At 36.5% G+C, this 13,043-nt stretch overlaps 1 protein-coding gene across 1 annotated transcript in view; it reads left to right on the top strand.

The window, feature by feature from the left end:
• The first annotated feature begins 45 nt into the window (after positions 1-45).
• The window catches only part of GSTCD (glutathione S-transferase C-terminal domain containing), a 61,326-nt gene continuing 48,328 nt past the window's right edge, over positions 46-13,043 (top strand). The window contains 6 exon segments of the mRNA XM_032685210.1: positions 46-1,473; positions 5,572-5,797; positions 5,800-6,002; positions 7,586-8,047; positions 11,310-11,564; positions 12,281-12,374. Of these exon segments, the coding sequence (XP_032541101.1) occupies positions 1,462-1,473; positions 5,572-5,797; positions 5,800-6,002; positions 7,586-8,047; positions 11,310-11,564; positions 12,281-12,374 (1,252 nt within the window). The 5' untranslated portion in view covers positions 46-1,461.

The raw sequence follows: 13,043 nt of genomic DNA, 5'->3' as shown, positions 1-13,043 counted from the left end.
GGCGGAGCCGGGGCGGACGCGGCCGGGCCGGGTAAGGAAAATAGAAGGAAAACGGGGAAAGCAGTCGGAGTTAAATCCCCGGGTCCGGTTTTGGTGGGGTGGCAGAGCGCTGAGAGGAGCTGGGAGCAGAGGTTTTGTGGAGCGGGTCTGTGAGAGAGTTCTAGCTCGGCCGTGTTGTTCTCTGCGACCACCGAGTTCCAGCGCGCTGCCTCCCTGAGTTCTAATTCTGTTCTTCGTAACCAGTGTCCTGCCTTCTTGAACCATCCACAACTTCCACTTTATTGGTAGACCTCTCTGAAGGTCTTCATGAAAAGCTTCTGGGCTCCCGCGCGGGTGCAGTGGTGGCTCTGGACTCATACAGCAAATGGATCGTCTGAATAGAAATATATCCTCCAAAGTTATGTGCCTTAAGGCACACATATTGCTTTGCACTAATTTAAATATTTGTTGCGTTTTTAAATTTCATTATATTGAGCGTTTCTCAAGCCTTAATGCATCTGCTTTAGCAAAAGTTCTGTGTTACCCTGTAGTAATCATCAAATGAATGATATCTTTTTCATTCTGAAAGGAATTTCATTCAAACTGAAAGGAAGAGGATGCTTATGTACTTACTTATTAATTTTGAATTTTTTAGTTTTTCATTTTCACAGGAAACGCTTGTTTTTAAAGCAGTGATTTTCTTTATTACATTGTTAACGTGGCAGCTGAGTGAAACTAATTAATCTGTCGTTTAGTGCATGTTGAAAGGGATGAGAAAATAGTAAAAACCAATACAGTTAGCAAGCATTATACTTACATAGTGTTTATTGCTTTAAATAGCCACGGTGACTTTTATACCAAAGATAGACAACATTATTTATCTTGTCTTTACATTATTATGCAAATCCTGTATTAGTCATTGCTTCTCGTTTCCCCTCTTTCAAATAGTGGCTATTGTAAATAAGGCCAGTAGAATAAAAAGCCACCTCTTCCCACAGAATTTATAGTCTAATTAGAGAAAAAAGTGCTGGGAAAAATGTTTTGAGCAAATAGTGCAATGTCGTGTTAGATTTTGTCAGTTCTGTGTTGGATGTTTTGTTTTTCTGTGTGTGTCTATGTCTGCTGTTGTCTTAGTAAGCTGCCAAGGGATTAATCAATGTATCACATTTAATGGAAGGGTAGCAGTTATGTGAAAACACTTAAGTGAGAACAGGCAGCCAGGTAGGCTATTGAGACGAAAGGCTGTGCATTAATTCACAAGGAAGGTAGACTCTGCAGAGTCAAAACAGTGTGGAAAAACACCTGTCTTGGGAACAAAAAATATAGGGAACAACTTTATAAATGTCAGTGCTTAGAGTCAAGATGTTAGGAGGAATTCTCTGAAGTAAAAGATGGGAGAGGGGTAGGATATGGCAGTGTAAGGGTGTACAGTTCAGTTGAGGTGACAATTTAAAGTGGCCTTATCTTCTCACAGGAAACAATATGGAAACACAGGTAAAGTCACTTATAGACAGAACTCCTGGGCAGATTAATATAGTTTCTCTTCTGTGAGACTTGAGAATAAAATTAGCTTGATTGTAATTTTCATTGTCACAGACTGGCCTTAAAAAAACCCAAAATCTCACAACCAACCGAAAAACAAATCCTTTAAGAAAAATGTTTAATTTTTAGGTTTCCCTGTGTGAAAGTGAACTAAAAATTCTCTTTGTGCTTCTATTTTTTCACATGTATAATGGTAACACAGGCAACTTGTACCTTGCAAGGCTTTTTGGGAGATGTTCAATCACTGTTGTGATTGAAGGGACATGGAAGTTTTTACAAATAAATACATACTGAATGCTTTGCTATTCTAATGAAATATGTAAGGAGACATGACAGAAGCCCATTTTGTTAAAATTACTTTTTAAAGTTCTTGTGGAAATTAAAGAATTAAAGTATTAGCTCTGTTGGTATTGAAAAGCTCAATGCAAAACGCAGAGTGGGGTTTTCCAATGCTTGCTCTCCTTACCTTTTAAAGTTTACTCTCCTGGTCTGAAAAGTATGTAGCTTTAAACATCCCTGTAGTTGATATTTCCTGTTCTTTGGGGCTTTGAGAATCAAAAATGCAGTAGTATAGTGTATGAGAAGAATTTAGGACTATATTTTAAAATAGCAGAACAGTATATTGCAAAGACGCCTTCAGGTCAGGTACCATAAGAACTTGCAGGATCAGGGCCTTTAGCTGAGAGAGATCTGATTGCCTGTACAAACCAAAATGAATTGCTGTCATATAAATGATGAGAGATTAATTTGTTCAGGTCTGGAAATCGTTTGTGTATGTAAGTACCTATTCTCAGATTTAAGCCTGATATTGTGAAATGTGCCATGTTCTTAATTCTCCCTGAAAACCAAAGAAACGAGACATTTGTATTTTTGCAATGAGAGCTGGAGTTGTCACCTCCTCTGGAATCTTTTCCACTGTTAAGTGTAAGATACTAGTTGCTTGCACTTTTTTTTTTTAGAACTTAACAATTTACAGTTTGTTCTTATTTGATTCAGAATTACTAAATGGAATAATTAATTGTTGCTGTATTGATGCTGTCACTGTTTATGTGACTCCTTAAAAAAAAAATTCTCATAATATTGACCATAATACTAATCTTTGGATTTTCCCTTACTCCTCCTATGTGAGGAGAGTTTAATTAACTGAAACAGCAGTCTTAGCTTAACCCTTCTTCTCTCCCTTCACCTTGAATTAAATCAATCTCTAAAATTTTTATGAGTGCTTTACTGAGTAAGTAGATCATAAATATCACTGTTTCTGTGTTCTTTATAGGAGTTCATTTAGGTTCAGAAAAATAATTCAGTCTCTCTCTCATGTCGTACTCAGCTCATGTTGCAGCTGAATAGTGGTAAATGACTGTGTATATTTACAGAAGTTAGTCTGAGTTTTGAGGAGGTTAGTAACCACCCTCAAACTGTCTAGTGCAGCTGTCTCCCAGAGGTTCTCTCTTCAAGGCATTTGGAAGAACAGACCTTTGCTGAATGTACCTTTTCTTCAGTACAAAATCCAGAGCTTTACCTAAAATGGTTGAGAGAAGTAACTTGAAGTTACGATACTACAGACTAAATGAAATGGCCTGAATTCATATTCCCATTTTCTGACCCTGTAAAGAGAATGGAGTGGGTGGTTCTGGACTACATCTGCATATCCTGCTTCAGCAAGATCCTAGTATTGGTTTATATGGTTTGCATGACTTTTGATAGTTGTATACCTGAGGATGAGAATGGTTTAATTTGACCAGATATATTTCAAACTTAAAGAATACAGGTAGATTAATAGGATAGCATCAGCTGCGTTTACTGGGCCAATGACCAACAAGTCATTATTTCCAGTAAGTTACTGTCTCTGAGACTGTCTGACAGCTGCTGTCTGTTACTCATTGCTACTGAGTAGAAGTAATTTTGTTCAACAGATTGGAGGAGAATTTACACTGAGGCTGTTTACCCCTTCGTCTACTAGTTTTCAAGCAGTAGTACCTCTACTGGGTATCTTTTAAATACTTATGTTTTATTTTTAGTCTAATGACACATTACCCTTTGTGGTGAGACAGTGCTTCAGAGCTGCTACTCTGGATGAAAGTGGGCAAGGGTCAGTGTACCTGTTGAGAGTACCTATGTGGTGAAAAGATTAATGTTTTATTTGGGCAGTCCTGAGTGATGGATGTGGAATAATTTGTAACAACAGGTTACAGTAGTTGGAAACCATAGAATAATATACTTTGGAAATAGAAACCTTATCAGAATTTACCAAAGTATTTATCAGTTCTATATAGCATGATAATGACCAAAATAACTGATTGTGTCCAGTAAGGTCAACCAGAAGAAAACGTTCATCACTGAAGTGATTGGTAAGATGTATGTGTATGTCTGAGTGGCCAGAGTGGCCAGGAAAAGATGGACTTGTGTGCTCCTTGAGTTCCTGTGGAAAATGAAAATAATAACCCAAATACATATGAGGGTACTGTTTAATATTGAAAGTAGTACTGTAGTCAAGAATAGGAGTTTAAGTGCTGGTGACTGTGGATTTGAAAGGTAAGACTAACTCTTCTGACTTGCCTCCTTAGCAGTGCCTTCACTATGTAATTTCTGCCACAGAGCTGTACTTAGGATATTTAGTCTGTCTTGACTTAAGTGCTGTCAAGATTTATCCAACTTAAATAGCTTCTGGGAAAGTAGGTATTTCATTATGTATTGTCTTGTTCTTTGTGTGGCAGGTGTATTAATTAAAGAAAAGCAACAGTACTCATAGTAGAGCCACTGTTCTTGTGAGACAATAACATGTCATGTAATAGTTTAAAAATACTTTGCTATAACAGTCATTAGTATGATCTTAGTGTCAGGTGGATGTGGTTTTATTCTTCCACTGCCTTCTTTTAGGCAGTTGATTTGGCCCCATGATAGATAATATGAAGTAGTAAATTTGATGTACATGTCTACATGAAGAAAAAATAATCAAATAATCAGCATATATCAAATGAAAACCCTTTTCTGCTTTTTAAATAATTCCATCATATTCATGTAACTGCACAAAGACCTTATTAATCCAGGCAGTTATTTGAAAGACTCATGTTTTTCCAGTGTCACCGATGCTTTGTATATATGTATATAAAAAACATTCTGGCCTTCCTTAGCAACATTTAAATTTCTTTCTCTTGCTGCGCTAGAGTTGTCTTCTGTAACGCTTGCTGTAAGAGCCCCATCTAGTGTCTAAGGCTTTTCAATGCGAGAGGTGATTTGTAGGTTAATGGACGATTCCACTGAGGAATGGAGCATTCAAATTATTGCATCAGTGCTTTATGTTAAACTGGTATGGAATATTGTAATAGGAAAAATGTAGTTTTTCCACCCACAATGAGGATAATTAATTTTAGCTTTTAATATATTGAGAAGATATTAATTTCAGCTATGCTACTGTTATATTCAACTGCTTAAAGTAGTTAGGTGCTTGAGGTGTTCATGTAGCATTCATGAGAGAAATGTTTATTTTCCTATGTGTCCTTCAGTTATTATGTCACCAGGCTCTAGATTAATTTTTAATACAGAAACCAACATTATTTCCCATGGCCTAAATACCCTCTATAAATGCCTTTTAGCAGTTACAGAAAGACAAGTGTGTGTATTACAGAACTGACTGTTGTAGATATGTGCTCAGGAACTTGCTTTTTCAATAATACATGGTTAATGTTGTGGGAGATTTTGAGTCAAAAAAAGCAAAAAACCTTGCTAAAAATGTTTATGCACTTAAAAATTGAAAAGAAAACGTTTTCTTGTTTGTTTTGTTTGATGTCAGAAATATGCTAAAATGTAAAAAAAAAAATACACAAATACTTTTCCTATCCATGTTCTGTATGTGAAGAGACAATGTATATGTGAAACTGTTCTTTTCTCTCAAAAAGGGCCTGCAGTCCAAATATACAGGCAGGATGTCTGTAGTAGTGTCTTATGTTAAAATCAGTTGTAGCAGATAGTGGAAGAACCAGTGTTTTAAACCTTTTTTTGTTCTAAGTTCTGTATTCTTTTATGAATGTCGTGCTCTGATTCCTATTTCAGGAACTTCAACTCAGGAGGAAGATGAAAGATTGCGTCACTGAAGAACATTTATATTTGGCTTTTTCTCATCAGTACAGAGAGAGTATCTTTCCTCTTCATACATCTATCTCCCTGTTTTTGCTATCCTACTGTGACTGCAAATTATTTAAAATTTTCTTAGTGCCAACTGGCGAAGATGTGGGTGATCAGTGTGTGACGAAAAACCTCCCTGGCGATCTTGAGGTGCATTAATCTCCAGGTGTCAGCTTCCAGACGTTGTGCAGAGCTGCAGTTTACCTGCAGTTGTCGTGAAAGATGGCAAATTCTGCCGAGCTGGGCTTTCTGTTGTCTTAAGACATATAATACAGAAAACGTACGAGGCAGATCCATCTAAAAAGGATGTTTTGGAACTCTTGGGCTTTAAGAAGACTTGCTTAAAAGCTTGTGCTGAAGTGAGTGCCTTTCTTTCTCTTAGATACATTAAAATATTTTTTTATTAGCATTAAGTACTCTGAAGTAGACTCTTAATATTGATGTAAACTAACTTCTCTTAGTGAGAAATTAAATTTGCTTAGAAAATGAAATTTCCTTAATAGAGAAATATCTGTACTTTGGCATAAAGATGAAAATAATTATTTTTGAAGATACTACTTACCAGCACAAAAACCCCTTAAAATTCAATAAGTATGTTAGATCTCTGTTTCATGACTAGCAGTATAAATGAGTTCTGAAGTTTGAAGTAAACTAAAAACTATCTAATTTATTTTTAATTTTGATTTCAAGAGCACCACAGTACTGTTAGCCTTCACTGCCAGGGTGCACTGCTGGCTTATGTTTAGCTTATCCTCGTCAAGTTGTCCACTGACTTTTCAGCAGAGTGGCTAACGTGGCCAGGCAGCCAGTCCCTAGCCTGTACCATTCCAGGAGTTTAGTCCCTCCTAGGTGTGGAATATTCTATTCCTGTCAGCCCATTCTCTAGCCTGTGCGGGCCCATGTGAACAGCAGCTCTTTCATGGAGTTTGTTGACTGCTCTGCTCAACTCACTGTTGTCCTTGATGTGAGTGTAATCCATCACCCCCCTCCAGGTAAAGATGATCAAATAGGATGGGCCCCAGCATAGACCCTTAAAGATTTCCACTGCTAACTGACCTTCAGGTAGCACGTGAACCATTAACCAACACTACCCTTGGAGCTGAGATTTCAGTCTGTTTATCACATAGCAGTTTACTCATCTGACAGCTCATCCATCTAGACTTGCCTTCCTCAATCTCTCAGGAGGTTGAGCTCCAGCCCGTCAGGATTGCTACATCCATGGTTGCCACTGATTACTGTGTCTCCAACCTGGTTCATCCCTGTTGGTGTGTAGCAGATCTGGAGGAGCACATCTCTGTGTTAGTGCACACAGTGCTGGTGTAAAGGAGTTGCCCCTGACATACTCAAGAAACCTCTGTAATCTTTTGGAACTGCTGGAGAGCTTCATTCTGTATTTCAGAGGGCTGCAAAGTCAGTGAACTGAATAAGAAAAGAGTTTAAAAACTGTAAAACCTTTAAGTACAGGTAATAAGAAAAAGAGGACAAGGATAACAGTGTCAAAAAACATAAGTCATTTTTTTGAAGTGCTGTTCAGTTAGGCAAAAGTTTTTTTTGATGTTGCATATTAAAACCCCACTAATAATATAATGCATTTCTGAAAATAAATATGCTCAAAATCTGTTTGGTGTAATTGGATCTTATTACCATTGGTAGAGATGACATATAGAAATTGATCACAGCTTTCCTTGTCATGAGTTATGCAGCCACCCTAATATTACATCAATAATAAGGAATAAAAATATGCTATACTGGATAACTGTTCATTCTGTTATATATAAGGTTTAGCTTCCTAATTCTGCTGTAGCAAAAGTAATAGAGAATATCTGAGTTTCTAAGATTACCAAAGAAATCTGGAATTTCTTTCCTTAAAGTGAACAAAAATGTATCCTGGATTTTGTTTCTCTTTCTGTAGAGACATTAATTACATAAATTTATTTGACAGGTTAGCCAGTGGACCAGACTTTGTGAGATCAGCATTCCTCTGGCTGTGGAAAGGTTTTTGACGGCATCTCCTGAGCGCTGTCAGGCTATTCCTCCTGACATTTTACAGTTTGAAAGGAAGCTTGGAGAACCTGTCCGAGTACATAATGATGACAAAATTCGTAGGCAAAAACTTCAACAGCAGAAGGCAGGTGCCAAGGCTGCAGTGCCCATACTTGGTGAAGAAGCAGAAAGGGAATTAAAAGCAGGGGAAGTGCATGAGCATCCACCCCCAAGTTTGGAACTGAGTTTAGCTTTCTCCAAGCTGCTTGTCCAGGAAGCATCAGATGCAGTCAACAGAGAGGCCTCCCACATCAGGAGAACAAAAACTTCTGACCTTCCGCTCTTGGACCACATCTTTGCAGAAGGACTTTATTTTACTGTGGCAGATATAGTGCTATTGCCATGCATCCATCAGTTCTTGGTAAGATGACAAATTCTGCAAATATTAACTAGTGTGTATGTATGTTTTTTAAGAACTCGAAAGTTGTAAAATATGTTATTTAAAAGGTATTATGGCATTTACAGTGTGACCTTCACCCAAAACAGAGGATATGTCTTTGTTTTTGTACAAACACAAAAACCAGGGATTGGTGAGATTACTTTTAAATACATAGCATATAAATACTTAGTAAACACTGTTAACTGTTAAAATATTATACTGAAATATTTTGGTACCAAGTTGACCAGAAAATAGTAATTTTAGAATACTGGTACAAGTGACTTGAGCTCAACTTCAATTCTAGAGTGGGAAAAACTTCTGTGGCAAGACTATGCAAGAATCTTACTCAGCACAATCTGTGTACTTAGTTTTATAAGGATATACACACAGGAATGATTTAAGGAAATGACAGCTATGTCTTTATTTCCCATTACAATGAAATGATACAGTGAGTTTGCCTGCTACCAGAATTCCTGCAGTTATGCTATGAGACTTATAGCTAAGCTGGTGTCTCTTGCCAGGAAGAGCTCTGAGTGAGGTTGGTATTGACATTTTGATTTTGCAAGTTGCTTTGCCGAATTTGCCTTATGGTGTTTGAAAACAAAGGGAATTCCTGAAGAAGATGCTGCTGGTCAGATTGAGAGAAACAATCTCTAAAATCAAGATCGGGACTATCGAACATTAATAATGTAATAAACGTCCACTTTATAACTTCTTTAGCCAATATCATAATCCTCAGTGGATTGATGATAGCAATATTGGAGTCCAGAAGTAGGTTAATATGGCTGCCTCTGAATTAGGATGATGAATTATTTTACAGAAATGGTTCTTAATTCACATCTGCTTTGTTTGTTTTATGAACCACGTAATTGAAGATGAACGGCAACTTCTGCATGGATGATACTAAACAAAAGTATTAAGACAAAATAAGACAAAATGCTTTCCTACTATTTAAAAATCTTTAAAGTATTTCAATCTTTGTTTTTCCAAGACCTTTTTAAATAAGAAGACCATAACTTTTTATAGTAATTTTTTGATTTACTGATGCTGGGCATGCGAAGATTTTTGGATCAGATGCTTAATTGATTTCAGCAATGCAATTGAGATTGTTCTGTAGGTGTACTGTGAGCAGCTGAGAATGATGTATTTATTTTGTATGTGTGACCCTTAAGCCCTGGTCAGCAGTTTATGAACTATATATTTTATAATACAGTTGTGTAGATCATGCCAAGGATTGCCCTAAAAACCTGGCTTTCAGTTTCATTTTTTTCTGAATTACAAGAGCTCTCAGATAATGTTACTTTATTTCTCTTCTCTGATAAGTGATCATTTTCTAAGAAATTATACCTTGATTCCTACAGTTATCATTGAAATTGAATAACATGCATCTGAAAGCTTCTTGCAAGCAGTGAGTTGAAACTGCTCTTGATGGAAGTGCCAGAGTTTAATTCCGTATTAAAATGTAATTTGTCACTTGTATAACTGGACTTCCTGGATTGTGTTTAAAAAAATCACTGTAGTTGCATTTCCATTGATTTAAGGGTGTGAATAATAATGAAGTCTTCAGTGAGTGTGTGTCTGGAAAGTAACACACCATAAATGTGAGCGGACCTGACTAGCTGATTGTAGTTATAATTACCAAAAGTAAGATAATGAAGCTGAAGAGTTGTTTTTCATTACCTCGTTCCAATTCAGTTATCTTCCTGAGGTTAGCTTTGGTACACTTTCTATTAGTTGTAACTGTTGAAAATTAATAAAAGTGTAACAGAAGCTCAGTTCTTCATCTGGCAGACACCACTCTTCAGTTTTTAAAATACAATTTAGAACACTTGATAACAAGTGTAACAATGCCTCTTAGAATTGCTTTCCAAAAGACTTCTTCCTTAACTGAATTATTGTATCTTTGCCTGTGTTACTGTTAGAGTATTAAATTAGATGCTAAAATCACACAGTTCATCCTTCCTTTGCTCCTTTAGCTATTGCTAATTACTTCTGATTATCCTAAGCGTGTTATAAACACAGCATGCAAGAGAGCTGCTTGAAATTTCACGTCATTTCAAGTGTTCTTTACCAATTTCTACTTCCATACTGCGGACAGATACGTGGAAGAATGCTGGTTTTGCATGGCCTTTTCTACCTTTTCCTGTAATCGTGATTTTTAATTTTATGTTTAAAACAGGCACACCATCACAAAGTAGTTCAGGTTGGAATAATTAAGATTGGAGGGCACCTCTGGAGCTCATCTTGTCTAACCCCCCTACTTGAAGAAGGGTCAGCTAGAGCCCAGGATCATGTCCAGTCATGTTTTGAGTGTGTTTCGAAGGATGGAGACTTCACAACCTCTCCTGTTAAGAGGACAATCTTCACTGTTTTGAAAAATTTGGGAATCTAAAGAAAGTGATTTAATTTCATCAAATGCATCCTTTTTAAAAGTAACTGGACTTCATGTAAATTGTGATGTGGTGTAATTTTTTTAATATGTGCAACATATTCTTACTAAAGAAATTTTTTATTTTATTTTTTACACTTAAAATTCTAATTTCTATTAAAGGCCACATCAACTCATAATCATATACACTTAATTCACAAAAGAAATATACTGGTTACCATTATTGTATAAAATATGTAATTAAGATTGTAAAAAGTCTGAATAAATACATGACTTTAAAAAAAAAAGAAATAAATTTGATTCACTACTACTAGAAAAAGTTGCAGATGTAGTGAAAAGACTTTAGTAAAGAAGGAGGATAATGTATGCCTGTTTCTGTTTTGCTGTTGCCACATAGTGTAAGGTATTTCAGGCTTGCAGATCCTAGCAAAACAGCTGTTGGTGGATGAGCTTTTAAGAACTTCAGGCTACTTGTGGGAAAGAACAACATTCAGATGGTCTTGCTTTGAGTTCAGTATTCATGGCAAATTACTGCACTGGGTTTTTTTCTCTGACTGCCAACCAAAATGAATCATTCCTATGTTAGGAAATGGCATGCAGTTAAGAACATTATTTAAATTGATCTTTTTTGTTACTGATTGAAATTATGAATAACATTGGTCATGTAAATCTTTTCATCTTATTAAGCAAACAGGGATTGCAGATGAAGTCTAAATGGCCAACTGGCAATTCCACCTGCAGTTTTATTACCATCATGCTATGAATACACATGCCTGGCATGGAGCTGAGCTCACTTCTGTAGTTCATGCCTTCTAGTGGCTTGTAGGAAGAAACCCTCCCATTTTAATTTTTTAGGTTTCCAGCAAGAAACAAGGCAGAAACCTGGTAAATTTACCACTGATATCCACTTGGTATCGAAGAGTTCAAGAAGTACCCGGAGTAAAGAAAGCTGCTGGCAAATGCAATATGGAGCTTCTCCAGCTTCCAGAGTTGATGTCTGCTCCAGAGGAACAGGCACAGGACTTCTCTTCAGTTCCTGATGAGTTAGAAGAGGAGAACGAAGACAGTCATTTTATAGGTGGTCCAAGGCCAACTATGACTAAATTAATGGTAATTTAAGCTTTTTAATGAGTTATCTTTAGTAGCAATATTCTGCTTGATTTGTAGTAGGTAAAATTTTATTGGAATTGTAGAAGCTAATTCTGACAGCCTTGAGCAGTTTAATACATCTTGCTTTTCTTATATCTGATATGCATTGACTTAGAATTGATTTTACTTTTTCTTTTTTTTCTGATATTTGATAAATTCAGGAATTGAGGAAAGATAGGACTGCTGAAAGCCCTGTCAATAATTCAGAATAATCAAAGTGACTTTTTGTTTACATTTTCATATTGTATTCATCTTTTAAAGATATTCATGTAAAGGATGACAAAAAACCCTGTTGCTTTTATGTTTGGCTTCATTATACAACTCTTTCTGTTTTTTTTTTTTTGCTATTTGTTAGAACTTTGAACATCTGGGAACTCTAATGAGTTTTGTTAAAGAAAACTGTCCATCATGTTCCATAACTCTCAGTATTTTTTGCATAGAGGTTGACAGCATTTCCTAAAAAATTAACAGGACTTTCTTGTGAAAATGAGAGAAATACATGATTTGAATCTCATATAATTTGACTTTCATATAATGTAGAGTCATCTGCCTATTTAGTTTCAATTAGGCTGAAGGTGTTGTTGATCTGATACCATTAAATTCAGTGAGAATTTTGATACGAACTTTAGTGGTAAAGGATCAGGGTCTTAACTTATTTTTTTCTTACTTTCATGTAGGGAAAATGGATTGAAGCAAAGTTTTTTCCACATCCGTGCCCCAACTGGACCCTAGACTGGACCAGTCTACCGTCTGCAGTCAGTCCTGGGGAAGGTAAGGGGTTTTATGTACGTGTGTGCATATTTAACAGTGCCTTCTTCTGGTGAAGCCATTTAACTGTTTCCTAGGAAAATATGTAGATTTTCAATGTGTTTCAGAGCTCTGTGGAACAGGTAAGCAATTTTAAATCTGTTGTAAAATTCAGTCTGTTTCTGACACATGGTGACAGGACTTCCCTCACAGGTCATCAACAGCTGATGACCAAACTGGGAACAAAAAATTGACCTTGAATTCTGAACCATATTTTCCTCCACTGTTTCCTACTTTCATAAACTTTTCTTTATACCTAGAATAGTAAACTACATGATGTTAATGTCATTGGCACAAAAGTTGTACATGGACTGTGTCTCCCAAAGCAGCACGATGATGATGATTTTATTGTGATGAAAATAATAGTAATTAGCAAAGTTTGGTAGCTACATACTGAGTGGCACTTTTCCCTGCCCTATAGGGGCAGTTTGCTTTGCTGGATTGCAGGGCAGTTCTGTTGCCCAAGGGCTGTGGTTCTACAGAAAAAAACCCCCCTGATTTATCACATTTATTGTTTTCATCACTGTTGTGAATATTGAATACCTCTTCCACCGTGCTGTAGAGTGTCCTCTAAAATGTCTCATGCATACTGCCAGACAGTAAGAAGTTAGTGAAGAGCTATACGTTTACAAA

The sequence above is a fragment of the Chiroxiphia lanceolata genome, chromosome 4 (genome assembly GCF_009829145.1).
Source record: "Chiroxiphia lanceolata isolate bChiLan1 chromosome 4, bChiLan1.pri, whole genome shotgun sequence".
Classification (NCBI taxonomy): Eukaryota; Metazoa; Chordata; class Aves; order Passeriformes; family Pipridae; genus Chiroxiphia; species Chiroxiphia lanceolata.
Note: the sequence above shows the minus strand (reverse complement) of the source record. Positions and strands in the feature narration are given on the sequence as shown.